At 43.3% G+C, this 25,299-nt stretch overlaps 1 protein-coding gene across 11 annotated transcripts in view; it reads right to left on the bottom strand.

The window, feature by feature from the left end:
* The window catches only part of Slc6a20 (solute carrier family 6 member 20), an 82,493-nt gene that overhangs the window by 37,498 nt on the left and 19,696 nt on the right, over positions 1-25,299 (bottom strand). For 5 of the 11 annotated variants that reach the window (XM_050141432.1, XM_050141430.1, XM_050141431.1 and 2 more), the window contains 5 exons: positions 23,256-23,418; positions 14,820-15,024; positions 13,131-13,290; positions 12,509-12,674; positions 10,917-11,902 (listed from right to left, as the gene is read on the bottom strand). The exons of 1 other annotated variant lie outside the window; for it this stretch is intronic. In XM_050141432.1, coding sequence (XP_049997389.1) covers positions 11,753-11,902; positions 12,509-12,674; positions 13,131-13,290; positions 14,820-15,024; positions 23,256-23,418 — 844 coding nt within the window. In that variant the 3' untranslated portion in view covers positions 10,917-11,752. Of the gene's footprint in view, positions 1-3,470; positions 3,650-4,142; positions 4,416-4,984; positions 5,252-10,916; positions 11,903-12,508; positions 12,675-13,130; positions 13,291-14,819; positions 15,025-23,255; positions 23,419-25,299 lie in introns of those variants that run through there. 5 more of the 11 variants (XR_007591507.1, XR_007591508.1, XM_050141429.1 and 2 more) reach the window with 3 other exon arrangements.

Here is a 25,299-nt window from a genome sequence, read left to right as displayed (position 1 = left end):
AGTTTATACAAAAGGCATTTGCTCCTCTGCAAAACTGGACCCAGTGGCTTACACAGGACAGGAGAGTAGCTGTTGAATTCGGTGACCAAAGCACCTGTTTTTCTTATAACCAGCAGAGAATTACCCAGGTGAGTCTCACTCACTGGGTCACGCACTGGGGACAAGAGATTGAAAAAAGTTATCCTTTTAGAGTTAATAAATTTTGTAAAGCCATGGGTGAGTGGCAGTGAGCCCCCATAAAACAGGAAGTTATCTGCCTCTCTAATAACTGAAGGCCTTCCCTGTCTAGACTTGGGGTGACCAACAGCTTGGAAGACTCTATCCACAATCAGTTTGCATGAGCCTGAAAATGGAGGCAGACAACCTGAAAACTCAACAAATAGCTTCTGCCGAAGAGAAGGTTCTGCAAACGTAGGTGGTCGGCAGAGTTCTCCCACAGCCTCCTGCAAGGGAAACACCCTGTCTTAGTTAATACTTGGGACACAGCTCCTGACCAAAACCAACAAAAGCAATGTTTGTTTTAATGTCTAATTCAGCTCACTGAGAAGGCAGCTGAGTAGTGACTTTGGAAGAATTTTGGAAATAGCTTGTCTCATTTACAGTGAGATGAAAGAAAAAAAGATGTCTTGGGTCAGTATTGCCCCTTTTCTACCCACATTCCCTAGCCCATCTTGATGGACTGTTGTGAGATATTTTTCTCTTTTTGCTTTTTGAGGGGTCTACCACCCAGCTTCCAAATAAATCACACACGGAGGCTTATTATTAGTTATGAATGCCTTGCCATAGGTTGGATAGTTTCTAGCGAGCTTTTCTTGTCTTAAATTATCCCCACTTCCTTCTTACTTCCGCGATTTTATCTTTCTTACTTCTGTATGTCTTAATGTCCTTCTTACTCCATGGCTGGCTGAATGGCTGACCCCTAGTTTCCTCCTCTCCTTCTTTTGCTCCTCCTCTTTGGCTCTCCTTCTGTTTATAATCTCTGCTTGCTAGCCCCACCCATCTTTGCTCCTGCCTTGCTATTGGCCGTTCATCTCTTTATTAAGACAATCAGGTGTTTTAGACAGGCACAGTGACACAGCTTCACAGAGTTAAACAAATTCAGCGTAAACAAAAGTCACACACCTGAAAATAATATTCCCTAGCAGTGGTCATCTCCAGCTTGTCAACAATCAGCAGCCAGTGCAGTCCCAGGAAGAGGCTGAATAACCTAACCATGGTTCAGTTCTCTGCCATCTCCCAGTTTCCCTCCTTAGTTTTCTTAGTGCAATATTGCTGTCTTGTCCCTGGATACAGGGAGTCAGGTCCAAGTGCCCTAGAGCTCCATTTATACCCAAGGCATTGAATCCCATCATTCATCAAACACTTGATTTGGTCAGGCAGTGGTGTGTACACCTTAATCCCAGCACTTGGGAGGCAGAGGCAGTTGGATCTCTGAGAGTTCAAGGCCAGCCTGGTCTACAAAGCAAGTTCCAGGACAGCCAGGGCTATACAGAGAAACCCTGTCCCAAAACACAAAACCAAACCAAAACAAACAACCCTCTCTACTGATTGCCATGTAAACCATCTATCTCTGTAAACCACACAAGCTCTGGAAGAGGTGCTGGAAGCCACGTTGTCTGAGTCCATTTAGCACATGCTGTGTGACAGGGGCTTCTCTGCTCCAGCCTTATATCATCACAAAATCCACAATTATTGCCTGTGATCAGTGATTCACATAAATTCACAGAGCCAGAGATGCAAAAGGAGACAGATAGATTCCATCCCACTAGTCAACTGTCACACATGTTATGCAGGTATAAATGGCCAAGACTCTATTAGGAAGAGCCTGGGAGCCAAGAGTCATCATGGAGAGCTTCTAGGAAGCCCAGTGCTTAGGATCTATCTCCTTTTGGGGACACATCAATCCACCAATTCAGAAATGCTCTAACATTCATCTACATAAATCTCAGAAATTAGAATTTCCAGCCCATTATCAGCCTTGGCTGGCAAGCATAACAAGTGGACATCTGCAGGGTACTCCTGGACACTGGGTAACAATATCTTCTGACCTCTGAAGATCCCCTGACCATAGCAACCAGGCCTGACTGAGAACAGGGTGGAGAAATAGTTAAGCTGGGATCACCCTAAGTGCTAGGACTAAAGGTATGGCATATTATTTGTTCTTAAAATAACTCTTTAATATCTTGGGACCTTAATGAATTCCCAGTCTTAAAAGATCCAACATTCAAAACGACCTAAAGTAAACATTTCCTTGGGCCTATTTTCCCCACTTGAAATTAATAATCTGTAAACAAACCTCCTAAGCACTCAGAACAAATAATTTTCCATATGTACCCATAATAAGAGACTATGGGATATTTTCCCATTTGTCACACAGCTGGAGAGTGAAAAAAAAAAAAGTGGGTGTGCCCATAGCACAGTGGAGCAGGCAACAAGGAGGGAAAAGATATTCTACATCGAACTGGGGAGAACTAGGATTGGAAATGCCAGGAAGAGCAGCATTAATTCCCGGTGAAGGCTTCAGCTACAGCCCCCGAACCCAAGCAGGCTGATCCTTCTTTGCCCACACTGTCAATGGTAGCAGCTTGTTTAGCTAGCACCTGGTCCTGGGGCTGCTGAAAATTCACATGAACTTCCCAGGTCTGGTAATCTTAGTGCTAGAGGCTCATGATAAAAACAAAACAAAGCAAAACAAAAACCTCTCCTTTAGCTCCAAGAATTGACAATTATTGCCCTGGGAAGAGAAGTTTGGACCCCATGAACGTCTAAGCAAGATTTCAGTAGCTCTACCCACAGCCCCCAGCTAAGTGCTCTTGCCACTTTCTTCGCCACCCAAGAGCTTGGCGATGTCCACAGCCCAGTGTCTTTTGTACTCATACACCAGCGACATGCGGGAGCCTGGGCTAAGGAAGGGGCGCATGTGTGGAGGGGGCCATTTGTTCCACCACCCCAGCAGTAGCGATGTGAGCTCTGGGAAAGCAGCTAAAGCACCTTGGGGCACCGGCACCCGGGAAAGATTTCCTACACAGCGACAGAACTTGCCCTCCTAGCCCACTCACCAGCTCCATTTGAATTTCAGATACTGCCCACCTCAAACTCAAAAAGCAAGCTTGGTATCACCTTGCTTGGAAAACGTCAGGTCTAGTTCAGGTTTTGCCTGTGTGCTAGAACTGCTCAAGAAAGAGAAAAAGCTGAGCAAATCTTCCCTACCCAAGACAGTCTACTTCCAGGTGCCTACACTTAGCTATTCCATAGCTCACGAGCCCTGGACGGGCTAAGGAAACCATCAAGAAGAGGCGTGGGGAAATCTCCTCCCTCCCACCCTCCGTACTCTGGAAGACTTTTGGTTCCTCGGAGTCCAATGTCTCTTGGCTTAGTTGTGGCTCTACCCTAATTATCATATCGAGAGCCGAATGAGATCATCGCCTTGCCCTGTCTTCCTCCCTTCCTGAGCTGTTTGGCTTGCTCACCGTGCTAGTCCTGGTTGAAAGGTTCCTTCCCTTGAGTGCCGGAACAGTCATGGACACTTTCAAGTCCTCCGCAGTTTTGAGTCAGCTATGTGACCCTACGGAGGGGTCTTCTCACATCATGGGTGAGAGACGCCAAGAAATGTAATAGGGGTGCTGGTAGTCATCTAGGGTATCATGAAGCTCAGTTCCCAGGGACAGAAAACAGGTGCGGGGGGGGGGGGGGGGGGGGGGGGCGGCAACAGTTTCACCCCTTTGGGATGGGCGTGGTCCCAAGGCTGTCAATCGTCGCCTACTTGGTATCTGATAGGGTACCTGGGATCCTCCCTTTCCCCCTATTGGTACTGTTTAGATGTTTCCTCCCCACACCGTGCTTTCCTCCTGCCCTTTCTCCTCTCAACGTCTTCCAAGAACAGGAAACAGCCAGCTCAAAACCTGCTTTGCAAAGGAACCCTAGCCCGGTCTTAAACTGTCATAAAGCATTCTGCTCTTAATGCATTGCCCAATCTACTCAATTGTGGACCCTTGGGTTGTATCCATCGTCCTTTCCTAAACCAAGACTGGGGATTCAGGTGGCTCGTAGATCCCAGAAGTGGAGCAGCTGGAACTGAGGTCTCATGAAGAACCTTGTGACCACGTGAAAACAGTGAAGGCCTTGGAGGGGGCAACACATACCTCATACAATGGTCTGAGCTCAGCTTGTCCTTGTGTGCAAGTAGGGTTTGAACACTGTCTTCTTGCTCCGGAGGCTTTTCAAGGCTAAGTCTCCTCCCTGCTCTGTAAAGGCTGGGTTTTCACTCCTTAGCAGCTCGATGTTGAAGGAGGCTGAGACCTGTGTAGTTTATTCTTTGAGGCACCTGACAGCGGAAGCCAGATTCCCGCAGCTGTTTGGAGTTGCGCTCTAACACTGAAAGGCCGTAGGATAGTCTCATTTTAACCCAAAGTAGCAAGCAGTAACTACAGCAGATCTGGTGTGGCCCATCATCAATTTGTCTCTGTGACAACCTGTTGTTTGTTTGTCTGCTGCCTAGGGCCAGAAACAAACTCAAACCAAGGAGGGAGTGTGGGCACCTTTTAGCTGGACCTAGTAATCATTTCCATCGCTTCCTCAAACCTCCACAATGTAATTTAAGCAAAAGAGTTCTGCAAGCTTTTTTTTTTGTCAAGAAAACAATAACACAACCGAATACAATGAACCTTAGTTGGTATCACATTTTATACACAAAAAAGGAGAAAGGGAAGTAGACCATCGCTCCAGATACACAATCCAGAGGTTAGAAACTTAGATAAAGAACAGAGAAAACCTTTATGACTTCAGGTTAGGCAAAGATGTTTTAGATAGCACAGCAAGCGCCCTGTGTGTGGAAGCGAAGCCCAAACCTTCCTTCTTTGCTGGATCGTGAGCCAGCTCTTTGACATTAAGCCTATAATTCATCCGGATTCCAGGGAGGTAAGAGCTTTAGATGTGAAGCCCTTGTCACTCAGACATGCTGCCCCTCCCTGCACATGGCACTTACCTCCACCGTACATCTGGCACAGGTAGGGGAAGCGCCATACATTGCCCAGGCCCACAGCATAGGAGACACAGACAAGTAAGAACTGCAGGGGGTTGCCCCACTTTGGCCGCCCCTTCTCCACAACCCCAGACTGGGCATACTCTGATGACCCCAGTTTTCCTGGGAGCTGACCAGGGCATTCAGGGCCTCCCCAGGGCTGCAGCTCCTCATCCACATGTGCTGAAGGTGATTTCATCTTCTGAGGCAACTCTCAGCGTAGAACGGGCAACTGCTGGGCTCCTCTCTGGATTCCAGGCTCCTGTGTTTTCTGCTGTTCTGTCTCCAGGACTCTGGAATCCACTTACTATTTGGCCCTGGCGTGGATCTTCTCTGCTTGGCTGGTGTCCCCTTCTCTGCCTCAACCTCAGAGGTGGCCAGTTCACACCCTCCCACTGACCTTTGGTCACATTCTTTTCTGTTTCACGTCTCTCAAACTCCAGGATTTCTGGGCTCCTCAGACTGCTCTTAAGGGCGTCTGCACAGAATTTCACAAAGATAGGATTGCATCTGCTGGAGGCTGATGGTGAACAGGAGAGTGTTTAGCTACAAACTGCAATGATCTGTGTGTCTGTCAATTTCTATAGAATAAGCACTCCCACTATGGGGCATCCGAGCATCCAATACAATTCGTTAAGTGATACAGGACCCCATTACGTTGGGTTCCCACCTTCATATACAACGACACAGGCAGCCTCAAGAGTATGACCAACAGTAAAGGAAAGCGAGTAATCAGAAACGGTGAGTTTTGAGTACTATGTCTGGTTTGTAATCCACGCATCCCTCAGACCTCAGTAATAACTGTATGTAGCAATCACCTCACCAAAAGGGATGAAGCCCAGATTCCCAGCGCGGGTGACTCAGTCCCATTTAACCCCACCTGAGTGTCCCCAGGAAGCCGTTTTGACTAATGGATGACTGCTAAGGGAACCTCACTGTGCCTAGCAGAAAGAGGATACAAAAGACTATCAAACCGTGTCGCCGGAATTCTGGAGGAAAAAGAGAAAGGGAGGACAGCTTTAGCCGGGGTTCTATAGTCTTCCCTACCAACTAAGAAGGTTATACAATTTTCAATCATTTGCTCATCCGGGTGAGTCCACTCTTAATTAATCATTGAAGTTTCTAGTTTCCCATATGAGAAAGTCCAAACTCCTTAGCTCTGTTTACAAGGTCTTGAGGGTTTTGTTGTTGGTGGTGTTGCAGTTCTTAAAAAAAAAAAAAAAAAAAAAAAAAAAAAGATTTGCTTTTATTGATGGCTGTGAATCACGATTTGAGTGCCGGAAACTGGACCCAGGCTCTCTGCAAGAATAGCCAGAGCTTTTTAACTGCTGAGCCATTGCTCCATCCCCAACTTTTGAGATGGGGTTTAACTAAGTTGCTTGTTTAGGTTGGGTTTTCAGTCTTTCTGCTTCAGTCTTTCAAATAGGTGGGTTAAAGGTGCACCTCACTCACCTGGCTCACGTTGACTTCTAATGACAATTATTATATTATTTGATATTTGTTTTGTGCCCTAAGATATGGTCTATTTGGGGGAAAGTTCGATGTGCTGATGAGAATATATATTCTACAGCTGTTGTATGAATAACTTTTAAAAAATAATAATTGATCTTTTATCGTTATACAATGATCTTCTTTTCTCTTTGTTTTACAGGATATTGTTGTTTGTTTTTTGAAACAGATTTCCATTATGTAGCCTAGCCCTGGGATTCATAGAGCTATCGATCATCTATTTGTCTAAGCCTCCCCAATAGTGGGAATTCAGGCACAATTTTTACTGTTTCTGGTGTGAAGTCTGTTTGGTACTATCTTTTTGTTTTCTAAATTAGTCTGGTCACATAACAAGAAGGAGTCTTGTATAGACAGAAGCCTGTAATTGCAGTCAGAAAATGAGAAAAAGCCCAACCATAGACACTTGCTTGGAGTTTTATCTACAGTGACAACTGGTAAAAACCAATGTTTCTTCATCTTATGTCCCAGATCTGAGTCAAAGTTTTCTGGAATAAACAGAAAGTGTCATGGTTAATGTCAAGTGTACAAAGATCCAGCAGCCAATTGGTGAGAAAGAGGACAGATTCCATAATCACCACTGTTGTGCCTAGAAACTGAAAAGATTCGTCTGAGATATGACTTAGTACCAGCCCAAGAGAATTATTGAGAAACATCTTGCTCTGCGTGTTGCAGGGGGCCCCTTGTTCGTCCCGGCCACCCAGACACAAAATAACCACACAGAAACTGTATTAATTAAGTCACTGCTTGGCCCATTAGCTCTAACTTCTTATTTCCTAACTCTCTTTTTGGGGGTGTTGTGGGAGGAGGAAAGAAAGGATTTATTGGGCTTACCTATCCTGCATAGTACGTTGAGGGAAACCAAGGCAAGAATCCAAAGTGGACAGGAACCTGGAGGCAGGAGCAGATGCAGAGGCCATGGAGGGGTGCTGCTTACTAGCTTGCTCAGTCTGCTTTTTTAAATTGATTTTCATTGAGCTCTACAGTTTTCTCTGCTCCCCTCCATGCCTCTCCCCCACTTCAACTCTCCCCGAAGGTCCCCATGTTTCCAATTTACTCAGGAGATCTTGTCTTTTTCTACTTCCCATGTACATTAGATCTATGTAAGTTTCTCTTAGTGTCCTCATTGTTGTCTAAGTTCTTTGGGGTTGTGATTTCTAGGCTGATTTTCTTTGCTTTATGTTTAAAAACCACTATGAGTGAGTACATGTGATAATTGTCTTTCTGTGTCTGGGTTACCTCACTCAAAATGATGTTTTCTAGCTCCATCCATTTTCCTGCAAAATTCTTTGTCATATTTTTTTCTGTTGTGTAGTACTCCATTGTGTAAATGTACCACATTTTCCTTATCGATTCTTCAGTGGAAGGTCATTTAGGTTGTTTCCAGGTTCTGGCTATGACAAACAATGCTGCTGTGAACATAGTTGAGCACATGTCCTTGAGACATGATTGAGCATCCTTTGGATATATACCCAAAGTGGTATTGCTGGGTCTTGAGGAAGGTTGTTTCCTAATTTTCTGAGAAATCGCCACACTGACACCCAAAGGGGCTGTGCCAGCTTGCATTCTTATTGGCTAACTCTTACATATCAATTTAACCCATTTCTATTAATTTGTGTATCACCACAAGGTCGTAGCCTACTAGCAAAGTTTCAGCTTGTCTGTCTCCAGCGGCGGCGGCTCCATGACACTCTCCGACTCTGCCTTCTTCCTCTCAGCATTCAGTCCAGTTTTCTCTGCCTACCTAAGTTCTGCCCTATTAACAGGCCAAGACAGTTTCTTTATTCATTAATGGTAATCACAGCACACAGAGGGGACTCCCACATCACCTACAGGATATCTACAGAAAGCAAAGTAAAGTTATGTCACCATGGGGAAACTGTATATATACTGTAGAGAGTTCCCTGGCTCACCTGTTCAGCTTAGGATCTTCTGACTCTACAGTGGTGTGAAAGCAAAATGAATTTTGTTTTAGTTTGGGTTCCAACATTTTGTGGGCAAGCAGTCTGAAGCAGGATACTCACATGGCCTCTGGGACATGACAGTGAACTGTTGCTCTCACTGTGATGGTCAGGAGGGTAGGTGTAACAAATGCATTTTCAATGTAGGGTGCTCTTCAGTTTACAGTGAGGTCAGCAGGATGTAATCACAATGTGGGTGGGGAGGAGTGTCAGAACACAGTCCAAGATGGAGTCGTGTAAGAATTTTGAGTGCTGGGGCTGGAGAGATGGTTTGGTGGTTAAAAGCACTGATTGCTCTTCCAGAGGACCTGGGTTCAATTGTCAGCACCCACATGGCAGCTCACAGCTGTCCGTACTTCCAGTTCCGGGGGATCTGACACCCATGGCAAACACATAAAATAAAAATAAATAAAAAAGAAGAAATATTCTTTTTTTTTTTTTAAAGAATTCTGAGTGCTTGTGAGGAAACTCCAAGAAAAGAAGAGTCTTGTGACCTCAGTTTCTTCAACCCCTGGAGTTGTTCTTAGATTATGCTTCCGTGCACCTCCCAGGTGTATTGGATAGGTGCATGCTTATCAGATTATTCATTCCCACTGGCTATTGTTATTTGTTTATGGGCCTTTATAGAAAAACATGTTTTTGCCTCATGCAACTTGTCCTCATGTTTATAATACACAGCTTGAACTCCTGAGAGATTTACTCATGTGACCTTTCTTAACCCTTAACGTATGAATTGTCTGATGTTTCGAATGAAGTTGGCTATTGTATTAGAGTTTAGTCCACCTCATCTTTAGGCTCCATTCTCAGGTCCTACTGCCCTTACAGTTAGAGGAGCATCTGTATTTTATGACAGCATTGCTTCTCCTGTCTGATTTCCATAAACAAAACTGTTCCACAGATGTGACTTCCCCTATAACAAGAAATGCTCAGTAATGTATTTAAATTTTTACAAGTTGTTCTGAGCATAAGTGTTGGGACCATTTGGAGTCCTGGCCTCCATCTGCTCTTCTTTGCTAGAGGTCTTTACTTTCCTTCAGAATTGAGTTACTAAAGGCTGTGTCAAAGTTGTTTACCAGCTCTGCTTCACGAGCACGTGTTGCCTTGGCCTTAAGGATCAGAGGCTAAGGTTTTCACCTGTTGGCTCACTTGACCGTTGGGTATATAAGCCTCCATGGCGCTATTGAATAAAGGGCTTCTTACCAGGGACTAGAGGTCCATGTCTCTGTCTCCCTGTCTGTGTGTCTCTGTATGTTTCAACCTCTAGCCCCTTGCTCAAAGCTCTATGGTAGCACACAGAGCGCAGACAGGCGTTGTGCGCTGCACACAAGTATTTCCAAACACATCATATACTTTCCTCCCTTCTTAAATAGGCTTTGCCCTGGCTCACAGATTTGATTGCACATTGGATTCTCCTGAGAGCCTGGGTCTCACTCCCAAGATTTTCTGATAGCTGCCTCTTGGATCTGGCAGCATGGACACTGGAAATTTTTAATGCTCCCAGGTGTTTGGAATGGCAGAGATATTGGACATTCTGAAAAAGTAATAGAATAATGACATAGGTCAACCTTACTCTTTTCACCTTTGAGGGTACATGATATTGAGACTTTGACTATGACTGACCCTAGGGAGGCACGACAAGTGCAGAAGAGAGTGACTATGCCTGAGGGTTGAGAGGAGGGCACAGATGCTTAAGAATCCAGGGATAGACCCTGCTGTATTGTGGAATGCACCCACTCTTCAGGCCTAAAACCATCTGATGAGAAAGCAGGAGTAAACACTTAAGTAAATAAATGCTGCTGCTTACATTTTAAGGGCAGTGATCGTTTAGAAACCAGGTATAAAGAAAAAATTGGAGTGTTGATAAGATGCAGATAGGATAGTGAAAGCTTTTTTTGTAAGCTACAGTCCAATATTAAAAGATTCACTGTTGGAAAGACATCTTCATTTACATATATATGTGTATACATATAATTTTAATTAATGTGGATGTATTTTGTGTATGTCTGGACATGTTCAGGCTGGTGAAAACAAAGACAGAAAAGGATGTTGGGTTCCCTGGAACAGAAATTACATCAGGCGGTAGGCTTCTCAATGTGAATCCTGAGAGCCAAACTTTGGTCTTCTGCAAATAGAGCAAGAAAATTAGCTAGAAAATTTTCTCTTTAGGCTCCTCCACAAGACCTTTCTATTGCCTACTTTTGACGTTGAGAAAAAGAATGAGAAATAAGAGCCATCTCTGGTTGATGTTTCAAGTGATGTCTAAGTATCTTCAAAGGTACCTGCACAGATAGACCCAAGGAAATCCTTCAACTCGATAAGCCCAGGAGAGCAAAGATCATTGCAACAAGAAGAACTCTCAGTCTAGATAACCTTGATTTATTTTATTATGATTAAAAAAAGAAAAAAAGACAAATTCACATGATGGTTGAATAACAGCCATAAATATGGAGTGTTTTCAGCTACACGCTGCTCTGTGTGATTTATATACATTTTAGAAAACATTATTATGTAGAGGTGAATGAAGGTGATTGTGAGTGACGCTGGTAGAGAAGTTACAATTGCTTGTATCCCTATGGGTGTGTATCTGACACTGAAGCCCTGGTCAGATTCCTTACAGTCTAGAGTTGTAGAGAGGTTAGTCCTGGACTACTGTGATGAACCTTAGATTCTAGAAAGGTGACTTCCTTTGGAACCCCAGAAAAACTCTCTCTTAGTGGCCACTAAATCCTGGTAGTATTCAGAGAGTAATCAGGGAACACGGAAATTACATACTTGTTGTGACTTAACAAAAGAATTCATTAGAACTAATTAATTAATTAATTATTAATGTCACCTTAGTTACTTCAAACCCCAGACACTGGTCGGGAAGCCGTTGTCCTCTAGCATTTTCTTTTCTTTTAAGAAAAAAAAAAACCCAAAAACTGAAGTGCATGTTTGGCTTCTACGAGTTACAGTCAAGTTTCTCATGACAGTTTACCTTAAATTCTAGGACTTTCTAGAATCAAGGAAACAATGGTCTTCAGTACTGGCCTTAGCCCCTGATGACAAGGAGGCTACAAGGTATGACCTTCAGATGGCAAAGGATGGAGGGCCCCTCCTAAGGGATGTGGTCCCCTCCCCTAGGCAGTCTTCTCTCTCTAAGCTCCCCAGTCCTCTTTACAGAAGCAGGAGGCCCTAGACCACCACTCCAGCCAAGGAGTTCCCACCAGCAGGCAGTCACTGTGAAACAGAGAGTGGCTGACTTCGGTCTCTGGGAGGTCCATTCTTAGGCCACTGGGGCCGAGCCTCCCTTCTTGAGGTGATTCCTGATGAAAGTCCCCAGGGCCACCAGGGGGATGCACATGGTAGATGAGGCCACCAGCAAACCGATGACAGCTAGTGCGTATGGGGGGTAGTCCTTGGTCACCAGCTGCCCCTGGGAGAAGAGAAGAGAAGAGACTGAGCATCAGGGGAAGGCTCCCTCCTGGTGTGTCCAAGAGAAGTGTTCACCCAACTCTTCTATGAAGGGGGAGATGCTGAGCAGAGAAGAGGACTGGGCTGCTCGACTACCCTGCAATTCACAGCAAGCCTTCAGAGAAACCGTGCCCATTTTCTCTATATTTCCTAAAGAAAGATAATTCTGACTTTTTCAAATGTACATGTGGGAAGTTCTCCAAGAAGAATGTCATGGAAACACTCTTTCTAGTGCCTTAGTCTGAGGCCCTACATGTAATGTAACCTTTAGCACAGATTAGAACTACCTGTGGTCGTAGAAATGCTCCGTATAAATATGTCTAGTGTGGCATGCCAGAGGAACTAGTATTTTTAGGGGACGATCCCCTGGAATGCTGTGGGCGACTCTTACTCTCTCCATGAATCATGGCTAACCACTCACAGCCCCGTTCTGCTGTACTATCTGAGCATCTGCGAAACATCTCGATGAAGTTCCTGTGACCTCCCCACACCACAACAATGGTTCCCTGTGTTCTGAAGTGACCATGGGTTCTGCCCTATTCCCCAGCCCTGCAGGAATGTCAGGTACCTGAGTGGCATCCCAGGCTTGGTACTGTAGCGTTCCTGTAATGATATAGTCACTCAGGTAGAAGATAAAGAGGCCGATGATGAGTAGTGGACTCACAAATGCCCACATGGCCTTCCAGTACCAGTTGAGGGAGCGGCCGGCCATGGTCTGAAGGTCATTTTCAAATCTGTTTGGACCACAAGGAGAGAACATAGGCTTATTCATGCTCTGGCGGGAGGGGGTCCAGTTCACATACCCTCGTCTCTTAGGAAGATGTTATTAATGATATGTGAACATGTCCCCGGACCCATCTGGACCTTTCCTTGGTGAGGTGTTGAGTTGAAGGGAAAGGGGTTGAGGCTCCCTGAGGGAGGATGACCATTAAAGAATGGTCATGGGACATTTCCCTGGTGTGAGCTTCTCAGAGGTCCTCAGGTGTGGACCAGAGGCTACTTCTCAAAGAAGAAGAGAGCAGGGTACATCAGGGAGGGAAATGCCAGTCCTCTCAGTCCACAGGGCTAGGGTGGCTGACAATTCTCGAATCTAAAATGGGCATGCCCACTGAGGAAAGATGATTTTCTTATGAGCATGGCCCTGCAGCGTCTCTGCCCCATGAAGAAGGCAGGGTCTGCGGTCTCCTTACCTCTTCAGCCCATATATGTAGCACACAGCTATGGTCTCCACCAGCACAATGAGCAGCAGGGACAGGGTGGCTGCATAGTCATTGAATATGTCAAACCAGTAGTTCCCGGACTCCATGGTGAACACCATACCAATGGCACAGTTGATGAGGCACACCAGACCTGGAACGCAAGATCACTGCTCATCTCTCTGAGTCTCACTGCCTTTCACCCCACATTTAATGTCAACCAGAGCCACAGGTCCCTAGATGTACATTGGAGGCTGGGTTCACCCACATGAGCTATAGGAGATACTCTGCAGGGGATTTCACAGCAGGAAAAAAAAAAGGTCAAAGTGTTGTTCTTTGGGTGACGTCATGGTTTAGCGTCTGGAGATGTTGAAGAGTTCAACAATTTAGCCCCAGAGACTATGGGAAGTGGACCAAGGGTATGGGGGCCCAGATAAGAATTGGCTTGGTAAGAAACTATAATTTACTTTGGTATCACATGCCAGGCTCTGGTTATGTATCAGACCAGATTAAGCCTCCAAGGTAGTAGCCAGGAATCTCTTTTATACCAGGATGCCAAGGCTTAGTGATGCCAAGTAACTGCCTAAATACCACAATATGGCAGAGTCAATATTTGAGCTCTGACCTTTAGCCCACCAATCTCTCCAAATTTTCTTCCAAATCCCTAGGGCTTTCCATGATGTGTTTGAGTTTATATTAGTCCTGCCCTTTCCACTGCCACACCGTATAACGTCAACCACTGAATGCCCAGAGAGGCTCACCTCAGGAGGAAGGATTAAGTACTGGTTTAGGAACTGTATGCACATGTAATGTGGACTACAGAGACCCAATTTTAGAAAAGATGCCAAGTGCTTGGCGACTTGGAGGAAAGTGGAAGAGAGCACTTTCCACTTGATGGCCAGAATGCGTGATCAGATGTGGCACTTTTTCATCTCTCCTGGACACAGAACCATCAGAGGCAGAGGTGGCTGGATACAGGGTTCTCATGATCCTGGCTGAGTGTTGGTAAAGTTAAAAGTGAGTATCCATAATGGGAAAGGCTGATTGCTTCACCAACAACCCAAAGGTTCAAACAATGTACAAAGTGGTGTGTGCTCTTACAATGATGTATCAGATGGGATCAGGGGCTGACAACTGCTGCTAACAGTTGTACAGATCACTGACAGGTTTTAAGTGTCAACAGCAGGCCCAGATTGTCCTTTCCAATGACTTTCAGGAACAGAGATAAAAACTAGTAGCATTAGAAGTCAGGGCAGGGTGATCTGATTGGGTGTTTACTGCCTGGAGCATGTGTGGAAGGAGCTCCTTCTGCTGTGGGAACAGTTCATGCACATTAAAACAAAAACAGATGTGGGCTTTCAAAGCCTGCAGGCCTTTGAGTGCAGGTGGGAGAGTTGTGCTCTCCTCCCCTTCCTCAGAGCCTCTAACACTTGGTATCTTTTCTGAAATTGGGTCTCTGCAGTCCACATAACACATGCACACACTCCTAGATCAGCCTACCCAAAAGAGGCTGTAGTGAGTTCTTAGTCCAGCTCCCAGAAATGAGTATCATACTGTAGCTGGAGCTCAGCTAGACTCCTACAGCCCTTCTGGAGTTGCCTTAGAAGCACATGGCTCCTGAGGAAGCCCCTCCACTAGTTGTCTTGCATTTCCCCACCCTTCTCCACTGCCTGGTGTCCTGACCTGAAATGGCCTCCTTGGGCAGGTAGCTAGAGATGACCTTGCTGTCCGTCAGAGGGGTGAGGATGGCCGCTGTGTTTCCAAGCATGCTTCCCATACCCAGCATCAGCAGCATGAAGAAGTAGAGCACTGACCACAGCTGGGACACTTCCATGTTTTTAATAGCCTCAGTGTAGACGATGAAGGCCAGGCCTGTGCCCTGGACAGCCTGAGAGTAATTAAAAGACAACAGTTACACACCTGAGTCAAAGGGGACAAGAGGTGGAATGTCACAGTTTGATGGTAAAATATCCTTCACAGGCTCATGTGTTTGAACAGAATGTCATCCCCTGCTTTTGAACTTTTGGAGGTGTGTATAACTTTAGTAGGAGTTGGACTCTCACTGGATAAAGTAGGTCATGGGTACATGTCTTGAGATTTTCAATATTTTCAATAGTTAAGAGTCACAGTATTGTGATCCTATTGTCATGAACTCTACAACCCTCTCCACCATGATAGATGGTAATCTCTCTCTCTCTGGGAAGCAAAATAAGCACCCCTCCCCAACCCTGTTAGTTTCTTCTTGTAAGGTATTTGGTTACAGCAACAAAAATTTAGTATTGACTATGTAAGTAAGCTCAATGCAGTTCCAGCACAGGCTCCAAAGCTACAGAAAAACCCTGTCTCAAACAAACAAACAAACAAATTAAAAAGTAAGCTCAATGGCATAAACACAGTGGGAACAGTCAGCATTAGAAACAGATAAGGATTTGATGACACTTGTGGAAATTTTAAAATGAATATTAAATATTACAAAGCAATGGTTTCACTATTGCCAGGAGCCATCTATTCTAAACAATGTCAGTGCTAAAATACTCCCTACTAGAATAGTCTGATCTCACTTTCCTGCACATGGCTACCACTGAAACCGCCACATCATAAACATTGGAATAAATAACTTTGAAAAAATAGTGTTTTCAATAATAAACATAATTATTGGCTTAAAAGGTCACTATAATGTTAATATTAGATTAGATATGGTTGAAGAGAGAATTAGTAGAGAGGGAGGTCTATCTCAGGGTAAATTCTGTTCAATCGAATATAGTTTGACCTAAACATACACTTAAACTGGGCTGATGGTGTCTATGTACATAGTGAACCTTAACCTAACTTGATGTATAACAAACTTTGATCTTTATAACAAGATGTCAAGATTCAGATGGCTGCTGAATCTCAGACAACCACATCCACCCATCTTCTGCAAACCAGACAGCCAACTGCTTAAAACAAGAATCAAATAAGGCAAATATAAATTTTACCCAACTGAGCAGTCTGTATACTTCATTTCCATTTGTAATTTTATGTACATTGGTTTTTGCCTGCATGTATGTCTGCATGTGTGTATCAGACCCTCTGGAACTGGAGTTACAGAAAGCTGTGAACTGCCATGTGGGTGCTAGGAGTTGAACCCGGTCCTCTGGAGGAGCAGCCAGTGCTCTGAACTACTGAGCCATCTCTTCAGTCTCCTCATTTCCATTTTCTATGTATCATTTTATTATATATATATATATATCCTGTACATGTGAGGGTAGAACATTCTGAACTTCTTTTTGTCCAGTATGCTTTTCAACAACAGAATCAAGCCAATTTAGATCTATAAAAGTGACTTGCTATTAGATTCTGTCTTTCTTACTTTTCTGTTGTTGTGACAAAATGCCATGACCAAGGCAACATAAAAGCAGGTGTTTAATTTGGGGAATATGGTTGCAAAGGGTTGGAGTCCATGACCCTTGATGGGGGAGAGGATGACAGGCAGCAGGCAAGCAGGCATGGTGGTGGAGCATGAGAGCTTAATCCCTTTCTGCAAGTAGGAAGCAGAGGGAACTAATTGGGCTTTTGAAACCTTAACCCCCTGCCAGTGACATATCTCCTCCAATGAGGCCATACCTCTCAATCCTTCCCAAACAGTTCCACCAAATGGAGACCAACTATTCAAACACATGCTCTTATGGAGGGCATTCTCATTCAAACCACTACATTCTACTGCTTGACTGTCAAAAGCTTGTGGTCATATCATAATGTGAAATGACTTTAGTCTGACTCTAAAAGTCCCCATCGTCTTTCATAGTCCCAAATCAAAAGTCTCTTCTGAGACTCAAGGCAACTAATTGTAACTCCTTGTAAAATCAAAACCAAATTACATACTTTTGATATACAATGGCACAGAATATACATTACCATTCCAAAAGGGAGGAATGGGAATATAGCGAGACAATACTGGACCAAGGCAAGACAGATACCCAGCAGGGTAACTCCAAATCCTGTCTGTATCTGCTATCAATGGGCTTAACTGGCTCTTCCCTTCCAGGGTAGCTGACTACATCACCTGCCTTTCTCTCTTGGTTTGGCTCCACTCTTCTGGAAACACTGTTTCCACTGAACCTGTATTTGACAGGTATCTCCTGTGATTCTGGCATCTCCAACACCTTGGGGTCTCCAACACAATCCAGGCTTCATTTTCATAACTTCATGTATGGCTTGGCTTCTCTGGGATTCCATGCAGGGATTCCCCTGTCACACACCTGGCCTCAGAGGCTTTTCTTAACTGCAGAGGAAGATTCCACAACTCCTTTACTCCTGTATCCTTCAGGACTCTAAAGCCAGAACTATCTGGCCAACGCTGCCAAGTTCAGCCATTTGAGTCGGAGCCTCTTACCCTCTTGAATTATATTTTCATAACATTTTCCTGGTTTCAGGTTTTTAAAAGTAGCAGAAAATTCCTTAGACATTTCCTTACTACAAATTGCAGAATTAGCTGGGTGGGGTCTTGCCCTGAGGGCAACACTCCCTTTATTACATTTCACGTCAGGCCTCTCCTTATCTCTTTCAGTATGGATGCTAAATTTCTTGGTGCTTTTTTTCTCCTCAAACCGTACATTTTGTATTTCTTTTTGTCCTCCTTATTATTTTTCATTGTAGCCCCATATAAAATGATCAGTAATAACTATGCAACAGGGTTAACATCAGGCTGTTTTGAAATCTCCTCTGCCAATAAAATTAGTTCAAATGTTTCAATTTAGCCTCAGGCAGAGTTTTAGAATAAGGGCAGAAAGCATCCAGTCTTTGCCAAAGTACCGCAAGAATGGTTTGTAACTCTGTCAGTAATATTGTTCCCTTCTGAAACTTCTATAATCCACATTGATCTCAGCACTACTGCCCTCCAAGATCCTATTAGGATGCTTCATTCAGCCCTGCTTATATTATTCAACAGCTTTCCTAATCCAATGTCCCATAGTCTTCCATATTTTTTTTAAAACAGCAGCATGGTCAGGCCTGTCACAGCAATAGCTCACTGCTTAGTACCAACTTTTGTCTTACTTACTTTTCTGTTGTCATGACAGAACTCTATGACCAAGGCAACTTATAAAAAAGAAAGTGTTTAATTTGGGGCTCATGATTGCAGAGGGTTAGAGTCCATGACCACCATGGGGGGAGCATAGCAGCAGGCAGGCAGGCAGCAGACAGACAGGCAGACAGGTAAGCATGATGCTGGAGCAGCAGCTGAGACCTTACATGCTTATCCTCAAGTAGGAAGCAGAAAGAGCTAACTGGGATAACAGGCTAGAGTTATCTGAAAGGTGGGGACCTCCATTGAGAAAATGCCTCCAGAAGGTGCAGGACATTTTCTTAGTTAGTGATGGTGGGGGCGAGGAGGCAGCCTACTGTGGGTGGTGCCATCCCTGGCCTGGCGGTCCTAGGTTCTATAAGAGAGCAGGCTGAACACACCATGGAGAACAAGACATAAGCAGCATCCCTTTGTGGTCTCTGCATCAGCTCCTGCCTCCAGGAGTCTACCTTGTTTGAGTTTCTTCTTTCAGTGATGAACAGTAATATGGGAGTCTAAGGGAAATAAAGCCTTTCCTCCCCTACTTGCTTTGGGTCTGGTATCTCATCATAGCAATTATAACCCTAACTAGAACACCAAACAACAGGAAGAAAGTGTTGTGTCGCCCCATGAACTGAGAAAACCCCCCCAAAAAACAAAATACCCAAACCAACCAACTATTCCCCAAGCTCACCGATGAGCCAGTGCCATGGAACCGCTATCCTAGTCTTGAAAGTATTCTTTAGAAGCAGTCAGCAAAAGTCTTTATAGTAAATCTCAGAACTAGTCAGTGTGTTCGTCTAACATCTTGAATTTCACTGTCCTCAAAGTACAGAAAAATAATTGTACTTGAGACCTCAGTAAAAACAATAATAATAGTGTAACAGCAATAAAAACAGACTAAAATACAAATATTAAAAAGAAATGTACAAAATCCTATATACAGATATTAGAATAGTTTATACAGGAAACAAGAAATCTGTGCTTGTAAGAATTGATTAGGGAATTCATCAAGATTTCTAGGTACAAATTAACATACAAAATTTTTGTTTCTTTTGTGATCAACATAAACAATGATAGAAATAAGGAGACACTATTCACAATAGCAATGAAACAGAAGATATGCCAAGACATCCACGAAGGACATTAGCTGGCAGGACTAGGTGAATGAGAGAAATGTGTTGCCAAATCAAAACCTAATCCCAAAGAATTGAAGATGGAGGTATAGAGACAACACTCTTCTGTATCCTGATCTACGACTGAAGAGTAGAAGGTGTCAAGAGAAGGCCACAGTCATCAACAGAGAGTAAGAAAATATAAAAACATTTAAAGTTAGATTTACAAAAGAAATGATAGGCTTGGGCAGAATAACAGGGAAAGAGGTGGGAAGTCTTGCCCTGGGCCACAAATAGAAAAGACATGAATGGAGGTTATAGAACTGAACTGCAGCAACAAGACCTAAACAAGCAGAAAACCTTAGGGCAGATTTGCTTTGTGAGGCAGCTATGTGGTTTGCCACTGGCTGAGCCTGGAGACAATGAATGGAACCATCCCTTGAAGAGAGCCCACTGGCTGAAGAACAGAAAATTCAGAACTATTAAATCCCTAAGCCCCAGGGATCCCACCTCCTCCACCAAGGTAGCAAGCAGTGACCCTGACAATTACAAAGAACCCAGGACTGAACTGAAGCTGACTCAGACTCAGAGGCAAAAATACTCAGGTAGAACTGTGGGTCGTGGGCAGAAAATCAGTTGGCATTCTGGTGGGAGAGCACCCATCAGGAAAGATAAATGTGTGTGTCCCCACTTCCCAGAGCCTAGAACACTGAAAACCACACATAGAAAATGTGATCCCACAGCAAACCAGAGAGCGGGCATATAGCTAGCAGTGGTACTAACCGTGGCAGCCTCCTGGGAAGACAATCTGGTCTAACCTGTTTTGAGATATAAAATCTCTTTCTCCTCACACACACCTGAGAGTCAGCTACAAACCACAGTTTAGGATTTAGGGAAAAAAATCACATTCATCCCAGGAGGAAGATGGATTTGCTGATGATATTTTAATACATATGTATCATGTTTATCTGCATGTATGAATTTATGCACACTGTGTGTGTGCCTGGGTCCATGGAGGTCAGATCCCTTGGAACTGGAGTTATGGACGGTTGTGAACTGCCATGTGGGTGCTACAAAATGAACCTGGGTCTTCTGGAAGAATAGCAAGTATTCTTAGCCACCCCTGACACAATATGCTTTATTTTGTTTTATTTCTTTAAAGTCTTACTTTTGTGTTTCACTATTGGTTTTGTTTCGGCCTTTATTTTGCTTGAACAGCTTTTTATGAGTTTTCTTTTTCTTTCTGCATGTTATAGTATTTCCTCTACTTATTACTTCTCCCAACTGCAACACATACTTTCCCTCTACAGTCTACCAGAAAGAAGAGGTAAAGAGAAGAGGGGGAGTAGAGAGTGTGTGAATAAGAGTAAGGAGCCATATGTATTAAAATGTCATAATGAAATCTGTTTTTATACATTAACTATAAAAAATACCATTACTTAGAGTTGAAAGTGAAAAACGTGAAATTCAAAAGATATCCATTCTCCCCAAATTACAGCTTAAAATCAACGTATTAATAAACATCCCCTAAGGGAATTTTCTCTCTGATGAGATTTGTTAGCTGACAGAGGGAAGTAACAACTAGTTTAGCACCTGCAAGACCCTGGGTTTGGACCCCAGCGCTGCAAAAGTAGACTCCTTAGTTAACAAAGTCCATCAGATGTATAAACAAACAAACAAACAAACAAAAAGTATGCTTTTAAAGCAAAACATAGAAAAATACCCAAATGGCTATTGGCAGGGAATGAGGAAAATAGCTGCAGTATATTTTTTGTGATGAAATAAATATAGCACTTAAAATGAGTGGATGAAGTTCCTCGTGTATTAAAATGGACAGATCTCAATAAAATTCTCGAATGGGAAACGTAATCTTCCAGGAATACTACATACAACTGATAACAAAACAGTATTTTTTATTTAAGTCTTCCCCACTACTGTGTGAATGTGTGTGTGGGTTCCTAAATATTTTCTTCATGCTATTGACTGTTTCTTTCATTACACAGAAGGTTCTTTCTTTGGTATAATCCTACTTGTTTTTACTTCTGTTGCCAGTACTTTTGGGCCTTATCCCAAAGCATCCTTATACAAACCAGTGTCTTCAAGTGTTTTCCCTACTTAGACTTTCTATAGTTTTGGAATTATGTACAGCTTGAGAGATGGGGGTCTAGCACCAGTAACTGATACAATGGTCCCTTCTTCAATGTGTTCTCTTGGCATCTTTGGCAGAAATCACGTGGTTTTCTGTGTTCCTTATTTTAATGTTCTACTTGTCCCTTTGCCTTTTCTCATGCTGATACCAGACACTTCGTAGACTGTCTTAAAATCAGGTATTAATATGCTTTAAGTTTTGTTCTTTTTACTCAGTTGCTTTGGCTACTCTGGGCCTTCTATAGTTTCATGTAGATTTTAGGATTTTTTTCAGTTTCTATGAATAATATTACTGGTAAGGATTGCATTGAATCTGTAAATTGCCTTGGGTACTATGGACACTTAAATAATAATACTTCTGTGGTGGTCTGAATGATCATGGCCCCTTTAGGCTCATATGTTTGAATCCTTGGCTCACGGTTGTTGGAACTGTTTTTGAGGAAGCCCAGGCTAGACCCACTCTCTCTCTTGTTCTTTTTTCCCATCTAACCTTCTCTCTCTCTGCCTCCTGCCTGTGGATGAGATATAAGCTCTTAACGACTACTCCAGTGCCCTGCTTCCTGCCATGATGGTCATGGACTCACTCTTGGAACTGTAAGCAAACCTTCAATTGAACGCTCTCTTTGATAAGTTGCTCTGGTCATAGTGTCTCCTCACAGCAACAGAAAATTAACTAAGACATCTTCTATTCCATGAGCATACAGTATATTTCCTCTCCTTGTGTCATCCTGAATGGTTTTCATTAGCATTTCACATTTTCATTGTCAGGATCTCTCATCTCCTTAATTCTATTTATTTAGAGTTCAAACAACTTAATAGCAAAGAATCCAGTTTTAAAATGGACAAATAAATGGCCTATATAGACATTTCTTTAAAAAGACACAAGGGGGCTGCAGAGATGGCTCAGTGGTTAAGAGCACCTGCTACTCATGTACGGAACCTGGGTTCAGTTCCCAGCACCCACATGACAAATCACAAACACTGGTAACAGCCCTCTTTTTACCTTTGTGAGTACCAGATACATGTGTATTAAACAGCTATACATGCAAGCAAAATATTTATACATGTCAAATAAAATAAATATATTGAACTTTTTTTTTTTGAGACAAGATTTCACTGTAGCTTTGGTGCCTGTCCTGGAACTAGCTCTTGTAGACCAGGCTGGCCGCAAACTCCTCCTGAGTGTTGGCATTAAAATTGCGTGCCACCATCACCCAGCCACATCTATTTTTTTTTTAAAAAAAAAAAAACAAGGTTTATCTGTGTAGTTTTGGTGCCTGTTCTGGAACTAGCTCTTGTAGACCAGGCTGGCCGCAAACTCCTCCTGAGTGTTGGCATTAAAATTGCGTGCCACCATCACCCAGCCACATCTATTTTTTTTTTAAAAAAAAAAAAACAAGGTTTATCTGTGTAGTTTTGGTGCCTGTTCTGGAACTAGCTCTTGTAGACCAGGTTGTTCTTGAACTCACAAAGATCTTCCTGCCTCTGCCTCCTGAGTGCTGGATTAAAAGTGCACGCCACCATCGCCTGGCCATCTAAAAAATTTTTGGACAGATACAAGTAGCCAGCAAATATATGAACAAAAAGTTAGCATTATTAATCTTCAATGAGGTACAAATAAAATCACAATTAGTTATTATTGCAAAGGAACTTAATAAAAACATTGGGTCAAGGATATAGCGGCACTCTCGACTTTATTGCAATAGTTCTTTAAAATGATCCAGGATATGAATACTATTTAACCATTCTCTTCCAGGTCATTAGGAACTGTGTGGAGAGAGAGGCAGTCCCCACACTTCCCAGGCCTCTTACCGTGTTCAGCTCTGATTCCAAGCTGCAGTTCCTAATTTGCGGGAACACATCATTGTACTTGCTTGGGTAGGTAGATGCCAGGTAGTCCTTCACCTCCTCCAGGTTGCTGGCTGTCAGAAAGCCATCTTCAAGGTCAAAAGAATTGGTCAGCAGCAGAATCACCCTGCAGAGCAGACCATCATCTTGACCTTCATGACTAAGGAGCTACTGGTCCTAACACCTGGGAGGACTGTGGGCAGCCTCTTCCCTCTTCCTTCCTGCCCAGTGAGGAAAGTTGGTAGGAAGAACAACTCTGGATGCCTGAGCAGAGGAGAGGACAGAAACTACCTCCGGACAGGATATTTAACACCTGGGTAAGTGGCCTCTGATGAGACTGGGTGGGATGCTCGAAGTATTCAATACTTCATAGCCAGATTATTAACCATTGTTGGTGACAGTCCTTGAATGTGGCCAATACCATTGAGGAACTGCTTGGAAATAAATTTAGAATCACTTAAATATTTTTACTTATTCTCAGACAGGGTCCCACTATGCAATCTTGGCTGTCCTGAAGTTTATTGTGTAGACCAGGCTAGTCTCAGACTTAGAGATTCATTTGCCTCTGCCTCCAGAATAGCTACGTTAAAGGCATGCACCACTACATTTGGCTTAGAATTCTTTTTCTTTTAATTTATATTTTTAAATTTATTTTTTTATTTTTTATTTTTATTGATCTCTACATTTTTCTCTGCTCTCCTCCCTGCCTCTCCCCTCCCCCTTCAGCCCTCCTCCCAAGGTCCCCAGGCTCCCAATTTACTCAGGAGAGCTTGTCTTTTTCTACTTCCCAAGTAGATTAGATCTATGTAAGTCTCTCGTAGTGTCCTCATTGTTGTCTAAGTTCTCTGGGATTATGATTTGGAGCCTGTTTTATTTGCTTTATGTTTAAAAACCACTTATGAATGGGTACATGTGATAATTGTCTTTCTGTGTCTGGGTTACCTCACTCAAAATGATGTTTTCTAGCTCCTTTCATTTGCCTGCAAAATTCAAGATTTTTTTTCTGCTGTGTAATACTCCATTGTGTAAATGTACCAAATTTTCCTTATCCATTCTTTGGCCGAGGGGCATTTAGGTTGTTTCCAGGTTCTGGCTATGACAAAGCTGCTATGAACATAGCTGAGCATATGTCCTTGTGGCATGATTGAGCATCCTTTGGATATATACCCAAAAGTGGTATTACTGGGTCTTGAGGAAGGTTGTTTCCTAATTTTCTGAAAAATCACCACACTGACATTCAAAGGCATTGTACCAGCTTGCACACCAGCAATGCAGGAGTGTTCCCTTTACCCCACAACCTCTCCAGCATAAGTTGTCATCAGTGTTTTTGATCTTGGCCATTCTTACAGGTGTAAGATGGAATCTCAGAGTTGTTTTTATTTGCATTCCTCTGATGACTAAGGATGTTGAACATTTCCTTAAGTGTCTTTCAGCCATTTTAGATTCCTCTGTTGAGAGTTCTCTGTTTAGGTCTGTACTTCATTTTTTTAAATTTATTTTACATACCAACCATAATTCCCCATCCCTCCCTTCCTCCCACTCCCCCACCTACCTCCCAACCCCCCATCTACTCCTAAAAGAGGGTAAGGCCTCCCTTTGGGAGTTAATTATGGCTTGGAATTCTTAAACTTAATTTTATATCACTGTGCAAATTAAATTATTTGCATTTATACTGAGTTCCATTACAGTCCTTACTTAGAGATGGCTACTTTTATAAGTGACCACTCTACTGAACATCTTAGCATCTGAAAGATGGTCCTCTGTTTGGAGGGACACTAAAGACAGTAAACTGTAGTCTCTGGGACTTGGCTAGAGAGGTCTTGGTTACACTTGAGATGGGGAATAGGACCTATGACATTGACAATTTTCTTTTCTGAATGTCCCTCTCTGCTAAGTGCAATGACCACTTTAAACTGCCTATTCCCTGAAAAGCAGGCTTTAACTTTTTGGACCCCCAGTTTCTAGTGCAGTAATTATGAAGTTGAGAAAAGAACTGAACTTCACACTG

Source organism: Alexandromys fortis, unplaced genomic scaffold (genome assembly GCF_014885135.2).
Source record: "Alexandromys fortis isolate MF-2015 unplaced genomic scaffold, M_Fortis_MF-2015_v1.1 scaffold_44, whole genome shotgun sequence".
NCBI classification, from domain to species: Eukaryota; Metazoa; Chordata; class Mammalia; order Rodentia; family Cricetidae; genus Alexandromys; species Alexandromys fortis.
The sequence above is the reverse complement of the archived record's forward strand: the minus strand, read 5'-3'. Positions and strand labels throughout refer to the sequence as shown.